Source organism: Heteronotia binoei, chromosome 9, assembly GCF_032191835.1.
Source record: "Heteronotia binoei isolate CCM8104 ecotype False Entrance Well chromosome 9, APGP_CSIRO_Hbin_v1, whole genome shotgun sequence".
NCBI classification, from domain to species: Eukaryota; Metazoa; Chordata; class Lepidosauria; order Squamata; family Gekkonidae; genus Heteronotia; species Heteronotia binoei.
In genome coordinates, this window is record NC_083231.1 from 57,313,737 (window position 1) to 57,337,389 (window position 23,653).

The 23,653-nt window shown below is 44.0% G+C and overlaps 1 protein-coding gene across 4 annotated transcripts in view; it reads left to right on the plus strand.

Annotated features, from left to right (window-relative positions):
- Positions 1-23,653, plus strand: part of SH3D19 (SH3 domain containing 19) — a 130,213-nt gene that overhangs the window by 73,916 nt on the left and 32,644 nt on the right. For all 4 annotated transcript variants that reach the window (XM_060246650.1, XM_060246648.1, XM_060246649.1 and 1 more), the window contains exons 5-8: positions 3,651-3,798; positions 3,983-4,184; positions 4,481-5,458; positions 13,057-13,164. In XM_060246650.1, coding sequence (XP_060102633.1) covers positions 3,651-3,798; positions 3,983-4,184; positions 4,481-5,458; positions 13,057-13,164 — 1,436 coding nt within the window. The remainder of the gene's footprint in view (positions 1-3,650; positions 3,799-3,982; positions 4,185-4,480; positions 5,459-13,056; positions 13,165-23,653) is intronic.

Sequence of the window (23,653 nt, forward strand, 5' to 3'; positions counted from 1 at the left end):
CCCTTTCTTCTTTTCCTCCTGGTGGTTTAATTAGAGATTTAAGCATTCACCAAATGGATCATTTCCAAACAGGGTTGAAAAAAGGACCTATTTTGCAGGTTATTAAAATTCTGCCTTATATCATAGATACACAAAAGATACATGAAAATTCTCTCCGCCATCCTTTCTTATTTGTGGGATCCTGGATGCAGTAAGATTGTGGACCTGTGTTTAAAAAATAAAAGCAGATTCTAAGAAGATTTATTGGATTATTGGATATTGGATTTATATCCCAACCTATACTCTGAATCTCAGAGCAATCACAATCTCCTTTACCTCCCCCCCCCACAATAATAAACATCCTGTGAGGTAGGTGGGGCTGAGAGAGTTCTTACAGCAGCTGCTCTTTCAAGGACAACTCCTGTGAGAGCTATGGCTGACCCAAGGCCATTCCAGCAGCTGCAAGTGGAGGAATCAAACCCAGTTTCCCCCAGATAAGAGTCCGCACACTTAACCACTACACCAAACTGGCTCTCTGTGGATGCTCTGCAATCACTATAGTTGCTGCTGAATCCCTTAGGCCATCTTCCTGGTTTCCAGGTGGAAACCATGTCTCTCAGCAAGCGCTAGTTTTCCCATCATCTTTCACCCCAGGTTCCTGGAGAACAAGTATCCTCATCAGTTTTGGGCATTCAGCTACAGGATTAAGCCCTGCAGGCTTGTGTTTGTGTACATGTATCTTATGCCAGGTTTATTTTATTTATTATTGATTGATTGATTGATGCTCATAATTTTTGCAAAGAAAGGAATCCAGAAAGTTCTCAGCCTTACATGCTCTCTTTCTTTCTACCACCTCCCTCTAATATACCATGTTGATTCCAACTGAATATACCCTGACGTAGAACTCATTACAATTTTTTGTGATGCCAAAGTTGAGTACTTAAACAATTTGTGGTTTGTTTCTTGCCTGAAAACCAAGATTCTAAGCTATGATTGAATGTAGGTTTAGAAACCTGTTTTTTAGGCAAGATATAAATTACAGCTGGTTTAAGACCTCAATTCATATGCTCAGTTCACAAGTTGTAGTTATTTCTAAAGAAGAAAGTGTTGAATACCTGAATAGCGTACAAGGGAAGAAGCACCTGAGCCAGAATATGCCTCAGTTCATTTTTATGAAGAACATTCCATGGAAGTATGTCAAATGGAATTTTAAAAGTAAAATTTTGTTATTTATCAAATATTGTATTTTTTTGTGATTAGATAATTAGTATCAATGCAGGAAAGCAAAATGTAATTGCAGTTATTTAATGCATTAATACAAACTATATTCCACATTTTCCCATCTTTAGAATTATTCATGCTGCATACAGATATACTTTGAAAGTAGAGTTGTCAGGTTTTTACCTGGCTGCCAGTGGGGGACTTTGGGCCTCTTTTCAGGAGCCTGCGTGCACAAAGCGTGCAGGGCACAGTGATGTCATTGCACTGGGCATGTTGTGTGGGGGATGCTCTAACATTTGGGGGAAACTCTGGGTGATATTATCTTGCTGGGCACATTGGGTGCTCTTCAGGGGTGAGGCTCCCCCCACCAGCCAGTTCTATGGCAGCAGTTGGAGGCCCCAAAATCACGGGGACTCCTGTCCTCAGTGAGAGAATAGGAACCCTATTTGAAAGCTAATAGGGCTACAAATGCACTTTGAACTTTGTATTTAATGTGTGTGTGCAAATCCAACACTGATACGTTACAGCCCTGAGACCTCCATCCCCTGCCCATTCCCTATTGAGCGATTAAATGTCCTGCTACATTTGTCACGGGCTGGGGCCAGGCCAGGCGAAGTCCAGGGGGCAGTCCAAGCTGGGTAGCAAGGAGGGTCCAAAGCGCCAAAACCGAATCACAGTCCAGGTATCGTAGGTCAGAGGTTCAGAAGCCGAAGTCAGGGGGTCCAGAAGTCAATGCCAGAGTCAGGGGGTCCAGAAGCCGAAGTCAGAAGCCGAAGTGGATGCTAGAACATCAGGTAAGTGACTAGTTGCTTCCACAAAGCCTTCTCTCAAAGCCCACAGCTATATAGCCCTCTGCTGTCTGTTGCCCATTTGGGCTAATTGCTGACTCAGAGGGCAGCCAGGATCCTGCTGAGACTCAAGCACCCTCACTCCTAGAAGGGCCAGAATCCTTTCAAAACTCAGGGCTCATGGAGCGCCTTGCTCGTGAGCGTGCCGCCCTCCTCCGATCCCTGAGGTCCTGACGAAGGCGGTCACGCACACGAGCCACCCGAGAGGGCGAGGCAGGGGGGCTTGGATCTTCTCCAGCAGGAGGCAGGGGCACTGGTGCAGGTGGCAGGGGCACAGTTTCTTCTGCAGGCTCGGCTTCTTCTGCAGGGCCCCCAGCACCCATGACAACATTTTGGCTTCAAGTATCCTCATCAGTATCATCATTCATTTCCACGAGGAGAGGAAAGGAAAAGGGGATGTCAGTGAGGGAACAAGCATCTTTCTTCTTTTAACATAAGAACATGATAGTCGTGCTGGATTAGATCAGTGGTCCATCTAGTCTCTGATGTTGCCTCCAGGCTCTGGGATTCAGAGATTTAGTGCCTCTGAATGTGGAGGTTCCCCTCAGTCACCATGGCTAGTAGCTAGTCCTTCATGACTCTAATCCCCTTTTAAAACTGTTTATTCTTCTGGCCATCACTACATGCTTTGGCGGTGAATTCCACATTTTAATCACTCTCTGTATAAAGCAGTATTTCCTTTTGTCTGTCCTGAACCTACTGATCATCAGTTAAATTGTATTTTATTGATTGGCATAAAATCAATATGGGCATAAAAGCATCCTATTGCCAAATGTCTGAAATGGAAGAGGAGGAGGCAGTAGGTCCCAGGTTCAATCCCTGGCATCTCCAACGAAAAAGGGTCCAGGCAAAATAGGCTTGAAAAAACTCAGCTTGAGACTATGGAGAGTCACTGCCAGTCTGAGTAGGCAATACTGACTTTGATGGACCAAGGGTCTGATTCAGTATAAAGCAGCTTCATATGTTCATATGGTCAAGAGCTTGTGGTGATAGCATATAACAGTCACACATATGTTAAAAACACAACTCAAAGAACATTCAAAACAAGTAATGTGAGCCATTTCAATGATACTTGTGTATAGACTTATAACACTGAGAACTAATGAAACACCTATCATTTTAACTGATTACTGGGAAAGGAACAATCTTTATTGCAGGGGCTCCGGATGCATGTGCGTGTATAGTGCAAAGTGTGTCTATATGAAATTCATTAACCCCTACTTTTCCGTAAAGCTTGGAATTTCCCAAATGCCACAGAATCAAGTGCCCTACCAATTGATGGCTTAGGGCAACCTTCTGTGCTTCTTGCAAAAATTTTACCATGTTTTGCAGGGTGTGGGTGAGACTGTATGAACCACTGAGACTGCTGTTAACTTTTTATAGGTATGCGTTCTAGAATGTAAGTTATTAAAATGTCAAAGCATAGAAACAGAAGGCTGTGAATATGCCTGTTCATGGAGTTTCTAGAATGGGTGGAAATACAGTTTGGCCCAGAGGGGCTTAATGTCTTTTCTGAAGAACTAAGAATAAATATCAAGTGTCCTGAATTCCCAAAATACTTTAACAGTCACAGACTTAACCTCGTTTATTTTTTTCTTTCAGACGCCCTGAAATCACTATAGTTGCTGCTGAGCCCCTTAGGCCATCTTCCTGGTTTCCTGGTGGAAACCATGTTTCTCAGCAAGGGCTAGTTTTCCCATCATCTCCCACCCCAGGTTCCTGGAGAACAAATGAGCTTGTTCTGGCTGAGGTAAGCAGTCACAAAGTTTCCTGCTATTTGAGTTTGATATTAATGGAATATCCAAATTAATTTTCATAAGCACTTGGAACAGATTTCTCTTGATGATTTTTAAAAATAATTTCAGACATGTTAAATTTGTAAATGTCCTGTGTTTCTGATGCACCCAAATCAAATGGACATTTTTGTTTTGCAGCCACCTTCATATGAACAGGTAATCAAAGAGATCAGTCAAGTTGGTACAACCAGTCAGAACAATGCTGTTGGTACTGCTAATTCCAGATGTACTGCTACATCATCGACACAGACTGACTTTCCAGAGGAAATCATCAGCAGTTCGCCAGGAATTAATGTGAAAAGTAATCTGCATGCACTTTGTGAATGTGAAACTGCTCCAGGTGCATAACTTAATTGTATGACGTTTCAAAATCATTTATATTTGGCATAAAAGTTGTCCCCTTTTATAAGCATGTTACATGAGTTTCTGTGATCCTGGTTGCTGCTCAGCAACTCCAGTAACTTTTTAATTGTTATCTAGGTTGAGCATTCACAGATGGTGTAGCATTGGGCTGAGTATTGGGTTGAAACTAGCACAGGTTTGGGTCATACAAGTTTCAGTCTTTTATTTTTGGAGCTGGCTCTGGGACTGCAGAAAGTGTTGACTACATTTTAACACAGTGATTTCTTTTCTCAGCTGTACAAATTCCTCGCAAGCCACCTAGGCCATTGTCTTCTCTGCTGAACAACAATCCTTCCAAAAATGAGAATCTCCTAGTTGTCTTGGAAGAGCAGACATGTCAGGAGAAGCCTAATGCTGACATATGCCCGGTGCCAAAACCAAGATCAAAAGGCAATCTGAAACCTGTTGTTAAAGAAACTCAAAATAACACAGAAGACAATCAGGAAGAAACAAGCCAATCAAGGGACTCCTCCTCAATTCAGCTGGTATCCCTGCTAGATGATAGCTTATTGGATAGTCATGTGGTGATAGACAGTATGGATACAGACAAGAGCCAAAGCAGTATAGTATCACGGATCAAAGGTTTTGAAACACAAGCAAATACAGAAACTTCAGGACTAGCAAAGAAGCCAGAAATTTCTCCACATTCGTTAGCCTCCAAGCCTGTAGTTAATGTTAAAAAACCTGTGGTTGCTCCAAAGCCAGGAGTTACGAGAACTTCAGATGAGTGTGATTCCTGGACAGAAAACAAATTCAAGGTTGTTTCCCAGGAAAGACATCTTCAGCCTCAGGAAGCTGGGAGCAGCATTACAACCAAGCCTGAACTGCCAAAGAAACCCAAACCAGACACTGTAAAAAGTAGTAGCAGTGGGCCACTTAATACAGATGACAGATTGACTTCTGATAACACCGAAGGACAGAAAAAATCTCCCATTCCTGCTCCTAGGCCTCTTGTACCCAAGAAGTCAGTCTCTTTTGAAAGTCCTGCAGTTCCTCTTCTTCCACTGCAACCATCTGCTTCTGCTCCTAAACTCTCTGTAGCTGTCCAGTCAAATGCATTCAGGTCTCTGGGGGAGCCAACTGCAAGCAGCCTCTCAGCAGCTCCACAGCAGGGCGCACCATCTAGGGAAGGAGATCTGATCAGCTTTGATGATGATGTTTTGCCAATTAACTCAGTTGGGGCTGTTCAAGACCTTACCCACTCAGAATCAGGTAAGATTAAAAACAAAGAGAGGAGTTTTTAAGGATGGTTACAACCGTATTTTTCGCTCCATAAGACGCACCTGAGCATAAGACGCACCTAGTTTTTAGAGCCGTTTGTGTGAATTTAGAGGCATTTGTGTGAATTTTTTGCAGTATTCGCTCCTTAAGACGCACACACTTTTCCCTCCACTTTTTTGGGGGGGGAAAGTGAGTCTTATGGTGCAAAAAATACTGTATGTATATTGAAGAACTGTATGAAATCAAATTAATTTTTGGCCTGCATATTAGCTGTCTGTGTGTGATGTGGAATTAGATAATAGTAGCATCTTGATTTCCAGTGGAGGAACTGAATTCATTGATCAGTGAGGTAACTTTTGTAGAGAAGTGTTAAAGCTTAGTTAAAATATATGTTTTGCATGCAGAAGGTCCAATGTTCAATCCCTGGCATCAGATAGCACATCCTGTAAAATTCTTTCTCCAACTCCCATCTGCTTGTTTTGTGCAGAACTATTGTAAAGATTACTGGGGGGAAATGTGAGGTGATCTGAACATTTAAGAAAAACACTATTAAATTGTTGCTAGTGACTTAAAATTAGACTGCTTGGTCTTACAAATGATTAATTGCATAAGAACTTTTGGCATTGTTGTAATGTGATGATATGTATATGTTTGTGCTAACTAAAACAGTGATTGTACATGTTGTTTGATGAGTGAGCTACTTTTACAACATGTGAGAAAGGCAGGAATAGTCTGTTCAGAGGGACACATCTTAACATTTTGTTCAGTATCTGCATGTATTTGTAGAATGAATGGCCCCTGTACTCATTCAACTGTATAAATGCTGTCCAGTGCACTGGTTTTTCTCTTGAGGGCTCCTTGGCCTTCTGAATACTTTGTGAATTTAGCCATGCAAGAGAGACATCAAACACTGACATGAATAATAATGGGATTCAAAAAGCAATTATCACTTTCTCACTAATTACATAGGGTTGGTGTTACTGGTTATAGGGCAGTTTGTCTTACGTGCTTATGTCCCATAGCCTTTCAATACAAATCTTGCTTGCTCTGACCCATGAAGAGTTGGGGAAACTGTATTATCTCATGTGCTGTAGACATACAATATTTTCAAGATTTTGCAATTATTAAGAAGCTCTAATATGTTTAATGATTACATATTAAAAAGAGTTCAGTATTTTATCCAAACCTGCTAGCAGTCCTACCTATATTTTAATTCCCTCCCCCCCTCAATTTTGTTTTTAAAAGAGGAAAATGTGCATGTTCCTCCTTCCATTGATTTCAAAATATCTGGCAATTTTACCTCTCTGCCTTGAACTTTATGGAATTTGTTTTTCTTTCAAAGAAATATCTTCATAACAGAATAAGTGTTACTACTAGTAGAACAAAATTTAAGTCCAGCAGAACCATTGAGGCCAACAAAGTTTTATTCAAAGTATAAACTTTTACGTGCAAGCACACTTCTTCAGATACAAACAATGGAATAAAATCTCCTTAAGCCTTATTTACAGGAAAAGAGGGTATGGGGGGCAGCCATTAGGAAGGGTCAAGCTGCATAAGCAGAGGTGAAATAATATCAGAGCTAACAAAAGAGATGTGAGAACAATGCTAGAATCTAGCAGCACCCCCAAGACAAACCAAGTTCAACTCTGGGTACATGCGAAAACAGCACGCACACATACATCTCTTTACATACATCTCTTTGTTAGCTCTTGCATTTACATGCTAATTTGCTGCCATTTATTGGGTTTACCAGCCATCTAATCCTACTTTGATTTACCACAATTTTTTATTTAATACAATTTCTGTTCTTTGTTGACCTTATGAGGCCTTGGCAGATTAAGGCAGGAAACAGACAGTTGACAGTTTTTTTAAATAATATAGATCCATTTCTTCAGTCTAATGAAGTTATTTTTCTAAGCTTTTATTATTTTTAAATTAGCACATAAAATAAGGATGAATTATTCTTCTCGCGGAAATGTAAGTTGGCTTGCAGAACTTCAAGGTACATCATCTGGAAGGGGGGAAAGCCACAGATGCTTCTTTTCTCTCATACTCTCCCTTCAAAAAACTTAAACCCTACGGGGATTACATTTAAGTGGAAAATGTTACAAAAAGAGATCTTATTACAGCACTTGGGAAATGTGTATGTAGAGATATAGCTTGAAAAGGTTAAGCAAGGTTCAGAATACTACTATCACAATAAGCAAATCCTGAGGCTTGGAAGCACCTACCGTTTCCTTACAAAACAGAACACAATGTATGAATTTATTTAGCACATATGGAAATACAGCATGCCTACAGAACAGGAATACTCAGTATGGTGCCCGTAGTCACCATGACACTCATCAACACCTTTTTTAGCATCCACCAAATATTTTTGGAAAGTGGGTGGAGACATGTAGAGATCTTGCCCAGCATGGTTTCTGATTAGTCACTGAAAATCTGGTTGGTTGGGCAGATTAAAATAACATTGCTTCAGCAGCTGCCTCCACCACAGTATTAGTTTCCTTCTTTTCCACCCCTCTTTCTTAGTGTTATAAAATTACCCCTTTTTGCGCCTTCACCTGAGCTTCCACTGTGTGTGGCTCCACCTCTGGTGGGAGCCATTTTATGGTTACACCAACCATCCTATATCAGAATTCCAAATGAAAAGGACTGGGAAATCCTATTGTAGAACTTATTTCAGCCAAATATTCAAATATGTGAAATTCAGCACCACACCACCTGTTTGCTAGCCCTACCTTCTGTCTCCACATTTCCTTAGTTTCAAACTGTAGTCCTAACTGTTTATTCTCTCTCTTCAGTCACACGTATGTCCCCACTTTTCAGTTATTTGGTCTCCATGATCCCTTATTTTCCTATGAAGGAATAGAGGGAATGCTTATTAAATTTGCAGATGATGCTAAATTGGGAGGGGTTGCGAAAACAGAAGAAGACAGAAACAGGATACAGGATTACCTTGACAGGCTGGAAAAGTGGGTTAAAATCAATAAAATGAATTTTAACAGGGATAAATGTAAAGTTCTGCATTTAGGTAGGAAAAATCCAATGCAATGGTTATAGGATGGGGGAGACTTGTCTTAGCAGTAGTATGTGCGAAAAGGATCTAGGGGTCTTAGTGGATCATACGCTGAACATGAGTCAACGGTGTGATGCGGTGGCTAAAAAGACAAATGCAGTTTTGGGCTGTATCAACAGAAGTATAGTGTCCAGATCACATGATGTGATGGTATCGCTTTGTTCTGCTCTGGTAAGACCTCACCTGGAGTATTGTGTTAAGTTTTGGGCACCACATTTTAAGAAGGATATAGACAAGCTGGAACGGGTCCAGAGGAGGGCGACGAAGATGGTGAGGGGTCTGGAGACCAAGTCCTATGAGGAAAGGTTGAAGGAGCTAGGGATGTTTAGCCTGGAGAGGAGGCGGCTGAGAGGTGATATGATCACCATCTTCAAGTACTTGAGGGGATGTCATATAGACGATGATGTGGAATTGTTTTCTGTGGCCCCAGAAGGTAGGACCAGAACCAATGGGTTGAAATTAAATCAAAAGAGTTTCCGGCTCAACATTAGGAAGAACTTCTTGACCATTAGAGCGATTCCTCAGTGGAACAGGCTTCCTCGGGAGGTGGTGGGCTGTCCTTCCTTGGAGGTTCTTAAACAGAGGCTAGATGGCCATCTGACAGCAATGAAGATCCTGTGAATTTAGGGGGAAGTGTTTGTGAGTTTCCTGTATTGTGCAGGAACTAGATGACCCTGGAGGTCCCTTCCAACTCTATGATTCTATGATTCTATCATCAAGTAAGGTTGCCAGCTCTTCAAGGGTCAGCAGCTGAGCATGATCTGATGTACTTTGAAGATTCTCACTGTAAAGCAGGGAGCCCAACAAAAAGTTAATTGAACCTCAGAATATCTTTTTCTACCCAGTCTGAAGGCCAGGGATTCAAATAATAGCTAATAGGGGAAAGAGATCAGCAACAGGAGGTGGAACAACAGAGAGGTGGAGGCTCTGTCTCTTGAGAAGACAGCAGTCTGAACAGGCTAGTGCCTGTTGCCTAGCTTTCTGAGGAAGTAGGTCTTTCTGAGCAGGAGCTCTTGTCTATTCCAGACAGTGATCTCTGGCTGAAGTCATGGCTTGCTTTGAAGCCGCTCTTCTTAGTACAGAGTACAAGCATGACTCTGTAAAGTAATCTGAACCAGCAGGCCAGGAAACAAAGACAAAGGATTTTAAAAGGGTGAAGCACCTCTTCTAACCTTCATATCTGCACATTAACCTTGACTTATTATCTTCCTTGAAGGAAAATGTGGTTCCACCTAATCACTTGTTGTCTGCTGTGCCTGGCAGCTTCTCTCTTCATTGACGTCCCTAGCCTTGCCATAGGAAGAGGATGCTGCTAACTTGCCAGGGATAGTACCTGAGGACTTATGCATGCAAAGCATGTGCTGTGCCACTGAATAGTGATTTTTAGTTTTGATGGCATTGCTGAATATAAATATTGAATAATTACTTATCTGTGTATGTGCAGTCAAGTCACAACTGACTTATGGTGACCCCAGCAAGGGATTTTCAGGATAAATGAGAAGCTGAGGTGGTTTGCCATTGCCTTCCCCTTCTGAGTCTTCCTTGATGTCTGCCTTCCAAGTACTGACACCACTTAACTTTTGAGATGATGAGAGCGGGTTATAACATGCCACCTTTCTTCCAGTCAGCTTCTTAGGCAAATACATTATGTATTGATTGTCTTTGTATTTTATGGGCCAGAAACATTTGTGCTTTGTTCCCTTATGTCTGAGTTGGAGGCATGATAGTTTTATCTTAAGTGGACAGCCAAGCTGAGTCTAATGTGCAGTTGCGCCGCTTGGTATCAAAAGAGAAGAGCTTTCTTCTTAGATATTTCTAATATTTCCAAGCAAGCACTCAGCCGAGAACTGACTCAGATCATTACAGCAAGGAGTAATAAGAACTGGGATTCTTTTAAGCAAAATATGCATTAAAAGGATTAATGAGACTCTGCTGCCTCCTAGAAACACAATAACATTGCCACAAGTCCATTGGCACCTTTAAGACCACCAAAGTTTATTTTATTTTATTATTTAGACTTTTAGGCTACCCTTCCCTGCAAGCAGGGCTCAGGGAAGCTTACAGAATAAAAACATAACAATCTAAAACAATTTGAATTAATTTAACATTAAAACACAGTACAATTACAGATAAAAACAGTCCCAATTGGCAATTAATTTGAATTAAGATTGTAACTCCCCAGAACTTCTAATGTGCAGGTAAGGAGGGGAGGGGGGAACCTGAGAGTGCCTTGTTGCTTGCTGTTCTGTCCTTGTCATCAACCAAAGACCTGATGGAACATCTCTGCCTTGCATGCCCTGCAGAAAGGTTATGAATCCTGCAGGACATGGATTTTCTCTGGCAGAGAGTTCCATCAGGCAGGGGCCAGGGCTGAAAGGGCCCTGGCTATGGTTGAGGACAGCTGGATCTCTCTCAGGTCAGGGACCACCATTTGATTTTATGTACCTGAGCATAATTGGTACCTGAGCACAATTGAGGGCATATAAGTACATAATTAGTACCTGGGCATAATTGGGGGTATATCAAGAGAGGCAGTCCCAGAGGCATGTGGTTCCTGATCATAAATGGCCTTTAAAGTTAAAACCAGCACCTTGAATTTGATCCGGTGCTCCATTTGAAGCCAGTGTAGCTCATGCAGCACAGATTGAATATGTGCCATTTGGGGGAGGGGGCTGCCAGGACCTGTGTGGTCACATTCTGGACCAGCTGGAGCTTCTGGGTCAGCCCCAAGGGAAGGCTTACGTAGAGCGAGTTACAATAGTCTATCCTGGAGGTAAACATTGTGTGGATTACTGTGGCTAGGTCAGAGCAGGACAGGTTGGGAGCCAATTGCTGAACCAGTTGTAAAAACACCAGCCTAGCATCATTTGTGACCTGGGCCTCCATTTACAGGGTGGCATCCAGAGTCCTCCTGATGGTAGGTGGCAGTGAAAGAGACACCCTATCAAGGGCCAAGAGTTGGCAACCCAACTGTGGCCCACCCTCACCCAGTGAAAGAACCTCAGTCTTATCTGGGTTCAGGTTCAGCTGACCTGTTTTAGCCATCCAGTCACAGTCTCTAGACCCTTGACTAAATTCATAGGAATGGTATTGGGCTGGCCACCCATCAACAGAAATAGCTGGGTGTCATCAATGTACTGTTGGCATCCTAGCCCGAAACTCCACGCCATCTGGGCAAGTGGGCACATATTGATATTAAACAACGCTGGAAAAAGGAGTGCCCCTTGAGGAACCCCACATATTACTGGGGGCCTTGGGGACACTTCCTCATCCAATGTTGTCCTCTGTCCCAACTGTGGAGAAATGAGGCAAGCCATTACATGGACTCCAGCATCAGCTCATGTTCACGGTATGAGCTTTCATATGCAGGCAGACTTCCTCAGATACAAGAATTGTCACAAGAATGCATCTGTATTTGTGAGCTTTTCAGAGCAAATAACCGCACTCCTATAAAGCCTGTGTGTACCAATCCTACCTTGACAGATATGTCAAATAACCAGACTGCTATCTGGATGTTATACTTATAAGCAGAGAACCGGAATATCCCTCTGTGTGCAAATAATGTATGTAAATGCACAGTATTGGAGTGGTCCCAAGTACATCTAGATAGTGGTGTCAAAATAGAAATAGGTTGAACATTCTGAAGGGTCATATAAGATACCCTCTGCCTGTGATTAGTTCAGTAGTGCTATCTATGTGTGTGATTCTTATTTCTGTTTCCATTTCATTGTATCTGAAGTGAATGCACATGAAAGCTAATACTAGGATGGGCATGAACTGAGGAAAATGGTAGTTCATGTTGGTTCATGGTTGGTTTGATGTTTTGAATTTGTTTGTGGTTCATTTGGTTTGAGAGGAGGTAGAACAGCCCCCGAATGAGATGCCAAACTCACAGGGAATCTTCAGCATGCTCTCCTCCACCAGCCCTCCAAGTTTGGCAAAAAAGGAGTCCCTCAAAGCCTACCCTAGATCAGCCAAGCAGCAAACAACATTTGAACTATTTTCTCTTTGTGCTGCAAAATGAAAGCAGCCGAGTCGGGGTGTGGTATTATACTGGTATATAATCTGCTCCCATAGAGTAGAATGGGAGCTTGTGATAGGCTACCAGAGCTGCCAATCAAGCTATGGACAGAGGTTGCATAATTTGTATCTCCAGTTCTCCACTATTATGACTTGTCAATAAAGCACTGATTTAATGCAAAAAGAAATGCATGGAATGAATGAAACTAAATTCAGCAGGCATTCAAAAACAAAGGCTAGAGTGTCTGGCATCATAAATGGGAGTTTACAAAATGAATGTACAGTAGAAGTATCTTTCACTTGTCTGTCATATAGATTTTGTCCTTCTTACAAGAAGCAATGTTTTCTATAACGTATATATAATATCCTATTATACATAGCATAATTCAATATAACATAATGTGTGAATAGTATACAATATATCCTGTAATAAATCTGTGTGTCTTGAATCGAAGGGGAGATAATATGCTGAATTTTGTATTTTCCTTAGATCTTGTAAATTTGCCCTCCAAAAATGAACCTGTAAAAGAACAGTTAAGCCAACCAGCTGTAGTGAGGAAGCCTACTGTGATCAGAATCCCATCAAAAGCAGCAAAAGGTAGGTTCTTTTATTATGCTTGTTTTGTTACTTTTCATTCTTCTGTCTTGAATCAAAATCAATTTATTTTCTCAACATTTGCTTTTGACACAGAGTTGGATCCAAAGTGGTCTTTGAACACAAGGGGGGGTATGTAAATTCCACAGATTTCATCCTCCAGCTGCAGCTTCCTGCTGTTTCCAAGGGTCCCTAGATAGGAACAGTTTTTCAGAGGAAAAATGTGCAAAATGTTACAAAAGGAAGGCAGAAAGCTCTGTTCATGAGCAGAGCTTCACTTGTGATTCTCTGGATCCAACCCCTAATCATATTATTTAGGTGCCACAGCAAAGTGCCATTGCATAAATTTGCTAATAGATTTTTTTAAAACATTCATTACATGGTGAAACAGAATGTCTTGGGGGCAAGCAAGTGAAAATTACACCCTTTATTTTTTGGCCTTGCAGGTGTTAAATAATCCATCTTTTTCAACAAACAATTTTTCCCTTTAAAACCTACTTTTGAACAAAAAGACAATTTTTAAAGAGGTCCCAAAAAGTAGAGATGGCAACCCTGAAACAACTTTTAAGTTATCATGGTTTTAGAAGAACAGAAACCTGTACGTTACTGAGGAAGTGAGCTCTAACTCATGAAAGCTCATACCCTGCCACAAAATTGGTAAGGAAATTTCTTTGGGCAGGGCAGAATCCCTGAACTGGGAGGAGGGCAAGCTGCCAGTCTCTTTTAGCCCGGCTGTTTGATGTGCAGGAAGTGAAAGGTGAGGAGAGGCATCAGTTGTACTGAGATCTGAGCTGAGTAGGTTTGCCCTGCATTCTGAGCTGTAAGAGAGCTAATCTCCAGAGCAGCAGTTTTAAGGCTACCACTTGGGATCTGGGAAGGAGATTATTAACTTGGTTTTGCTGCTATAGATCAGTGATTTGTTTATATTGTTGGCCGTAGTTTATTCCAATATGGAGTGTTTTCATTCTGAGATGCAAGGGCCAGAGCAGTTTGTATATTTGTGGTCAAATTCAAAATGTAGTAACTTGATTTCCCTCTCGCTTTTTCTGTTTCATTGGAAACTCTTTGTGCCTAATTTCCTCAATTTTGCCTTGCTAAATTAAGATAGGCAGAAGCACTGGTGCTTATTTTCATAAAACTAGTAAAAATATTGGCAAGAGAAGAAACTGTATTGATGCCTGCACTGATCATATAGATTGAATAAGAGCTTTATTCTTTGATTCATAGTAAGATTACTGACAGAATCTAAAGACATTAGTTTTAAAATAATCAAATATTATCCTTTGTGTCATGATCTGTGCAGGACTGGGAGACAAGGCCTTGGGAGGCCTAGGCCTAGAGACCAGTGTGGGAATAGGAAGTAGACACAGCCTACAATCCCCACAATGCCTGGTGCCTGCTGTAACCAGTGTCCAAGGATTGTGTGAGGGGATTGATACATAAGCTTTGTGGGCTTGTGGGACTGTGTTCTTTTCTCTCACAGAGTCAGGCTGGGAGGACAGTCTGTGTTTGAGAGAAGGATCCTTCACTCAGAAGGTAGAGTGAGTCACAGGGAATTGGCCTGGGAAAAAGGGCTGTGGGCCCTGACAACTAACAGGATAGGGGAGGTACGGGTAGCCACGTTAGGGTTTATTTTCATTTTTCTTTATCCACTGTTATATCTATTAAGCACCTTGCCTTGTTAAATATCCATCCCTGTATTAATAAACCTTTATCTTTTTTTAATGTTCTCTTTCTGGTCATCACGCCTGTGTTTCTCGGCTAAATAGGCTTCCCAACCCTCCTGCCCTGGCGGGGGACCCCAGGATTTCCAGCCTCTTCGCCCACTCCCCAAAAAAACGGAAGCAGGCGGGAGGGGGGAAACGGCGCCAAGGAGCTTGGCGAGCCGCCCCATCTCGGAGCAGGCGACGCCAATGCGCAGCTGCCGCCTCTTCTCGGCTTCACCGTAGCTGCTCCTCCGAGATGGGCTCAGGCTGAGCCCATCTCAGAGGAGCAGCTAAGATGAAGTGGAGAAGAGGCGGCAGCAGCGCAGCGGCATCGCCCGCTCCGCCTCTGAGGTAAAATCAGAGAAGGGGAGGGTGGAGGCAGGCCAGGAGCATGGCGAGCCGCGAATCTGGGTCCTTCTAGGATCCGGACTCATGGCTTACCACGCTCCTGGCCTGCCTCCACCCTCCCCTTCCCTGATTTCACCTCAGAGGCGGAGCGGGCGCCGCCGCTTCGCTGCCGCCTCTTCTCCGCTTCACGGTAGCTGCTCCTCCGAGATGGGCTCTCCCCACCCCATCCCCCCAAGTCAAGTGGAAACCATGCAGAGTCCTAAATATGGGAACCGGGGAGGAAGGGGGCATTAGAGTTCCTCAGTTCTTTTCTTAGCATTGATAAGGAAGTGGGCCCTACTGGGTGCGCTAAAGAATGGGCCTCCAGCTGTGGGCTGGGACTTTGGAAACCGTTCTCTGAAAAGCTTTCAAAAGACTGCTGTTTCTGCTTGTCACATGTTTTCTTCCCCCCCTCTTTTGGCTCTGCGTCTGAACCCCATATGTGGGCTGCCCAGTCTTCCTGAGTTTTCAGCCTGCTAGCAAAAAAACAGAGACCGTTCCCTGAACGTCGCAGGGAAGAACTTGCAGTGGTGTTGATCTGAGGCAAGATGGGATAAGAAACTGCGCCCCCCCCCCGAAACCCCTCTGATCTTGCAAGGAAGAGAAGCTTAAAAATAGGCTCTTCCTGTAGTATAAATAGATCACGGAACTGCGTCGTGTGGGTAAAGAAAAGGGTGGCCGGTGGGGGGTGTTTGTGTTTGCGTCAGGCGGCTTTTGGAGAGTTGGTGCGGCCTTCGGATTCGATGCTCCAGTTTGGACAGAGAACTTCCTGGGGTCAAAACAGCTGGGAAGAATCCCCAGATGCCTTCTTCAGAGCCAGTCTGGTGTAGTGATGAAGTGTGTGGACTCTTATCTGGGAGAACCAGGTTTCATTCCCCACTCCTCCACTTGCACCTGCTGGAATGGCCTTGGGTCAGCCATAGCTATTGCAGGAGTTGTCCTTGAAAGGGCAGCTTCTGTGAGAGCTCTCTCAGCCCCACCCACCTCACAGGGTGTCTGTGGTGGAGGGAGAAGATATAGGAAATTGTAAGCCCCTCTGAGTCTCTGATTTAGAGAGAAGGGCGGGGTATAAACCTGCAGTCTTCTTCTTCAGGGCCCCTTGAAACGTAAGGCAAACTTGGGCACGAGCTCAGGGTAGTCATGCCAATCTCCAGGTGGGGCCTGGAGACACCCCAAATTTGGGAGGGATGGTGGCTCAGTGGTAGAGCATCTGCTTGGTAAGCAGAAGGTCCCAGGTTCAATCCCCAGCATCACCAAATAAAAAGGGTCCAGGCAAACAGGCGTGAAAAACCTCAGCCTGAGACCCTGGAGAGCCGCTTGCAGTCTGAGTAAATACTGACTTTGATGGGCCCAGGGTCTGATTCATATGTTCATACGAATGACATCAGATCTCTGAACGACAGCGATTGGTTCCCCTGGAGGAAACGGTTGCTTTGAAAAATGGACTCTGTGCATTGTAGCCTGCTGAGGTCCCTTTCCAGGCTTTGCCCCCCACCACCAATCTCCAGGAATTTTGTAGCTCAGAGTTGGCAACCTTTGTTTGAACTCTGCCTTTTAAAAGGAGCACAGCCCCTTTAAATGTGACAGCCGGAACTCCCTTGCGCGTTCAGTCCTTCTTGTCACACCCAGGGGTGGGATTCTAGCAGGAGCTCCTTTGCATATTAGGCCACACTCTCCTGATGTAGCCAATCCTCCAAGGGCTTACCAAAAAGAGCCTTGGAAGTGCTTGGAGGATTGGCTACAACAGAGGTGTGTGGCCTAATATGCAAAGGAGCTCCTGCTAGAATTCCATCCCTGGTCACACCCTTGCTCCTGGCTCCACCCCCAGGTCTCCTGGTAGGGTTGCCAATCCCCAGGTGGGGGCAGGGGATCCCCCGGTTTGGAGGCCCTCCCCCCGCTCCAGGGTTGTCAGAAAGCGGGGGGAGGGGAGGGAAATGTCTGCTGGGAACTCTGTTATTCCCTATGGAGATTTATTCCCATAGAAAATCATGGAGAATTGATCCACGGGTATCTGGGGCTCTGGGGGGGGGCTGTTTTTTGGGGTAGAGGCACCAAATTTTCAGTATAGCATCTAGTGCCTCTCCCCAAAATACCCCCCAAGTTTCAAAAAGATTGGACCAGGGCGTCCAATTCTATGAGCCCCAAAAGAAGGTGCCCCTATCCTTCATTATTTCCTATGGAAGGAAGGAATTGAAAAGGTGTGCCGTCCCTTTAAATGTGATGGCCAGAACTCCCTTTGGAGTTCAATTATGCTTGTCACAGCCTTGATCTTGGCTCCACCCCCAATGTCTCCTGGCTCCACCCCCAAAGTATCCTGGCTCCACCTCCAAAGTCCCCAGATATTTCTTGAATTGGACTTGGCAACCCTACGGCTAAAAGGCACATTTTTGTTCGGCTTGGGGGGGTACTCTGGGCCTTCCCAAGGGACCATAAATCCAGAGTGGTGGCAGTGTCGGGTGGCAACCCCATCTGGGTCATGACACCTTGATATTATCTTGCATGCAATCCTCCAGCTTCTTGCAAAGCTGCATCCAGAAACATGGCTTTTTTTGTATATTGTAGAAAATTCAAATCATTATACAACCCTAAAAATGCCACAAATCCCTCCTCAGTTGTTCTACAGTGCCTAGCTTGTTCACTGTAATCCTCAGTAGGTCCCTGAGATCTGAAAACACTCTTCCCCTGTGCATGCCATATTGGAGAAAGCCATATTAGTTGCCACTTACATAACAAAGTCTTATGGCACTTTGAAGTGTAACAATTTAGATTTTTGTGGTCACATGTGTAAAACATTGACTTCCGTTTTAGGTAGATATGAAATTATACCCACTTAGTTAGAAGCAGAATAGTAGGAATGTTCCCTCTAAGCTGCAGAGTTTTGTGAGCAAAAATTCTACTTTGTGAGCTACTGGCATTAAAGTTGTGAGCTACTGGCATTAAAGTTGTAAGCTAGTGCATAAATTATTGTGCTCTGGGGTCATCCTTCCTGAACTAAGACAAAACTGTGAGCTGGAGGCTAAAAATTTGTGAGCTAGCTCACGGTAACTCAGCTTAGAGGGAACACTGTAGGAATGTTATTCCAAAGCAAGTACAGAAGGTCCAGTGTTCCAAGCTGTGTTTCATTAGTATGTAGAGCACTAATAAAATAAAATTCAGTCAAAATGAGTGTAGACTGTTCCCAAGTGGTGATGAATCCATAAAGTAAAATTATTAATTTTTGTAGTGCATTAATTATTTACAGTCCCTGTTAAGCCCAAGTTTGATTGCATCACATCTGCATATGTATAATGCTCAAGCAGGGGATTCCAAAGAACTCATGAGGGATCTCATTTCCCCCTCCCTCCCGATTTCATTTTTTTCTTAAGAACGTAAGAACCCTACTGGATCAGACCAATGGTCCATCTAGTCCACTGTCCTGTCTCAAACAATGGCTAGCCAGTTGCTCTAGAGAGCCAACAACAGGGCATAGAGGCTGAAGCCTTCCCCGATGTTGCCTCCTGGCTCTAGTTTACTGCCTCTGAATATGGAGGTTCCCCTTAGTCTCCATGGCTGATATCCATTGATCCTCCATTAATCTGTTGAATCCCTCTTTAAAGCAGTTTATTCCTGTGTCAATCACTGCATCCTCTGGCAGCAAATTCAACATTTTAATCACTTTCTGTGTGAAGTAGTATTTCCTTTTGTTCATCCTTTCCTTATAGGGAAGGTGCTCCAATCCCCTAATTATCTTTGTTGCCCTCCTCTGTACTTTCTCCAGTTCTGCAGTGTCCTTTTTGAGTTACAGTGACCAGAGCTTTGCATATCACCCCTAATCCAGTCATACCTTCTATTGTCATTTGCCTGCTAATGTCATTTGGCATCCATAATCATTCCGCTTTCCAATGTATAGGACAGATAGACTCACATTTTAGCTATACCTGAGGAAGCTTGTACACAAAAGCTTGTACTCTGCCACAAATTTTGTTAGTCTTTACGGTGCTCCTGGTCTCTTACTCTTTTCTACTGCTACAGACAGATTAAAACAGCTACCTATCTTGATCAGTGACCAGAACTTTACACAGTATTCCAAATGAGGCCTCACCATAGATCTATATAGAGTCATTACAGTATTATCTGTTTTATTCTGAGTCCCTTTCCTAATAATCCCTAGCATACAGCTTGCCTTTTTCATTGCTGCAGCACATTAGGTTGATAGATTTCATTCTGAATAATTTTGTGTCATCTGCAAACTTAACCACTACATTACTCACTCCTAGTTCCAGATCATTTATGAATAAATTAAATAGTGCAAGATCCAATACCAATCCTCGTGAAACCCCATGCCTACTTCTCTCCTTTGTGAGAAATGCCCAATTATTTCTACTCTTTGCTTCCTGTCATTTCAACAGTTTTTAATCCATAAGAGAACCCATCCTCTTATCCCGTGATGGCTGGTTTACTCAGTCTTAGGTGAGATACCTTGTCAAAAGTCCAAGTATAATTTCTGCTGGCTTGCCATGTTCTACATGCTTGCTTACTTTCTCAAAGAACTCCAAACGGTTGGTGAGGCAGGACTCCCTTTTGCATAAGCCTTGCTGATTTCCCCTCAGCTGGCTTTGTCCCTCTATGTACCAAACAATTCTGTATTTGATTACAGTTTCTACTAATTTGCCTAGAATGCCTACAATTAAGGATACAGTTTCCAATTTGGACATATTTATTTCCTTCACTGTTTTTGCCCCAGAATTGAACCCAAACAAATGGTGGGCATATAAACCAAGTGTATTATTCCTGTTTGATCCTTTATTAAATATCTTCATTATTCTGTGCGATAATTTACTGTGCACCTATATATATGGACTGGTGATTTCCAGTTTTGTTTCTGTCTTGACTCTAATTAGCTCTTCCTGGAAACAACCCCCCCCCGCCCTCTCTCTTTCTATAATGACTGCGGAAATTCTGTTTCACTGTATCTGAAGATGTGTGTTTGCAGACGAAAGCTTATACACTGAAGGCTTGACACTGATGTTATGTAATGCCAGGTCCATAAATAATAAGGCCAGGACACTGCAGGATTATCTTGCAGCTCAGTCCATGCACCTGGCTTTTGTGACTAAGACCTGGGTCTGGAGGGCGAGACAGTTGCCTTGAAAGAACTTGCCCCGCCAGGTTTCTCGATCTTACATCAGTCCCAAACTCGAGGGGGGCGGGGATGGAGCAGCCTTGCTCATTCGGGAGGCTTTCTCCTTCAAGCCACTCCCCATCCCAAGGATCACCGGGATTGAATGTGTTGACCTGGTGTGGGAGTCTGAGGTGAGTCTGGCTTTCTGTTTGGTGTACCGACTGCCTACCGCATCAGCAGACAGCCTTCTGGGCCTGATGGAGGCGGTGGCTGGGTGGGCATTGGAGTACCCATGGCTACTTGTTCTGGGGGACTTCAGTGTTCATGCGGACAGCTCCGCCGCCTCTGTCCAGGCTACAGAACTGGTGTCTTCCATGTCTCAGGCCCCACACATCAAGCAGGCCACACATTGGATTTGATCTTTGGCATGGGGTTGAATGTGGATCTGACCTCAAAGCAAGAGTGCCATGGTCAAACCACTTGGTATTGAAGGCCTGGCTGGACATTCCCACTCCCCCCCCCCATCTAGGCGGCAAGCTGATTTTTGCTCACCCATGACTAATGGACCCTATTGAGCTCCAGAATGCTCTGCGGGATCCACAGCCCTCCTGCATCTCTCTAGATGAGCTAATAGGAGACTGGAATTCCCGTCTCACTGAAGCCATTGAGGAGATTGCACCCCAATGTCCTCTCTGCTCTCGTGGGAAATGATCCCCCTGGTATACAGAAAAACTCGGGGGGGATGAAACAGGAGCTCAGACGACTAGAGTGAGTTTGGCGGTGTACTCACGACGAGGCAACACGAACATCTCATAGGATGCTTGTGAAAGCCTATGATGGTGGTGAAGGCTGTGAAGAGGGAATTCTACTCAGCCTCCATCACATCCGCAGACTCACACCAAGCTTAATTGTTTAGGGTAATTCGGTAGTTAACATCCCTCACACCAAGAGGTTAAAGTAGTGGTAGCAATTTGGTTATTGATTCAGAGGCATTTGAGGTTTTTTGCGGTTAAAGTCCTGTCGCTCCATTGCAACTTGCCTGCCAAACTTGATACAGTAAGTGAACTGGAGGCCCCTTGGCCGTCTTGGAGTTCAGTTTTTGACTCTTTCAATCTGCTTTCCTCTTCCAATGCTGACAGAGTCCTGAGTGCTGTTAGGCCCACCGCTTGCCTACTTGACCCATGTCCCTCATAGCTGGTTAAGGCTGGTGATGAGAGGATCCAGGGCCCTATGAAGGAAATCATCAACCTGTCCCTAGAGACAGGGGTGTTTCCAGAGGATTTCAAGGAAGCAGTGGTTTTACCGCTCTTTAAAAAGCCATCAATGGATCCTTTAGATCCAGCCAATTACTGCCCAGTTTCAAACTTGCCATTTATGGGTATGGTAATTGAGAGAGTGGTGGCCGAGCATCTTCAGGGCTTTCTGGAGGACATCAGCACTAGACCCATTCCAGTCTGGTTTCCACCCTGGCCATGGGACTGAAACTGTTCTGGTCACTCTAACGGATGACCTCCGTAAGCAGCTGGATTGAGGTGGGTAGGTGCTGTTATTGTTAGACCTTACAGCAGTGTTTGACACAGTTGACTATGCATTGTTGACTCACCGCCCCGCCAAAGTGGGAATACATGGGGTGGCCTTGCAATGGCTTTCCTCCTTTCTGCACAGTCGGGGACAGAGGGAGGCACAAGGTGAGGATGTGTCCACTAGATATCTTCTTTTGTGTGGGGTTCCACAAGGGGCACTCCTCTCCCCAATGTTATTCAACATCTATATGCGCCCCTTTGCCCAGCTGGTATAGAGCTTTGGGCTGGGATGTCATCAATAAGCAGATGACACCCAGTTATATTTGCTGTTGGACGACCGGTCAGCTACAGTTCCACCAACTCTGGCTGAGGGTTTGGAGGCTGTGGTGGGCTGACTAAGGTCTTGCTCAGACCTAGCCCTAGTAATTCATGCAACAGTCACCTCCAGACTGGACTACTGTAACTCGCTCTGTGCTGCCGCGGCCCTATATGGCCGAGAACCTGTCTACTTGAGGGACCGTCTCTCCCCGCATGAACCCCAGAGAGCGCTGAGGTCAGCTGGAAAAAACCAGCTGAATATCCCTGGGCCAAAGGAGGCCAAATTGAAGTCTACCCGGGATCGGGCCTTCCCTGTAGCGGCCCCCCTACTGTGGAACCAACTCCCGGAGGAGGTACGGGCCCTGCGATGCTTAGATCAATTCCGCAGGGCCTTTAAGACCCACCTCTTTAAAACAGCCTTCACATAAAACCGAGCCAAGAAAGTCCTGTTGGATATGTCCTATGTTTTAAGTTTTAATCACTGGATTTTATGAAAGATCTTAATTATAGCACCATAATCTTAAGTCTAATGTAATTTTAATGATTTTAAGGATGATTTTATAATTGAAATTGTATATGAATTTATAATTGATTGCACATGGTTTTATTGTATACTGTATTTACATGTTGTGAGCCGCCCTGAGCCTGCTTGCGGGGAGGGCGGGATACAAATAAAAAGTTGTTATTATTATTATTATTATTACTCTTGAGTCTGATCCGGAAGCTCCAACAGGTTCAGAATGTGGCAGCACGAATTCTGACAAGAACACCACGGATAGCACATATTCTACCTGTGCTGTGCCAGCTACACTGGTTGCCAGTTGAGTATCAAGGTTTTGGTTATGACCTTTAAGGCCTTGAGTGGTCTGGGACCAATGTATCTATGGGACCGCCTCCTCCACTGTGTCCCTGGAAGGGCATTGCGCTCTAGTAGTCAAAATCTGCTGGTGATCCCTGGCCCAGAAAAGGTCCAGCTGTCCTCAACAAGGGCCAGGGCTTTTTCAGTCCTGGCCCCAACTTGGTGGAACGCTCTGCCAGAAGACATTAGGGCCCTGCAGGATTTATTACAGTTTTGCAGGGCCTGTAAGGCAGAGTTGTTCTGCCAAGCCTTTGTATAAAGACAGCAACAGTTGCCATGTTGGCACCTTCTCCTCTCCACCTCCTCTGGGAGGGATCCCCCCCGCCCTTGATGTGATGTAATAACTAAGAGCACTTTAAAGACGCCATCAGGGTCTGTAAATTTTAATGTAATTGATTTTATATATGTTTTTTACTGTTGTACATCGCCCTGAGCCTGGCACTAGCCAGGATAGGGCGATTAATCAAATGCAATAAATAATAATAATAATAATATACCTTGAATAAAAGTTAGTCTTTGTCAAGACCCCTGCAGTTCAATGATTACAAACAGTCCTCTTCAGTAATGGATATTTATTGATACATGACAGCTGAAGGCA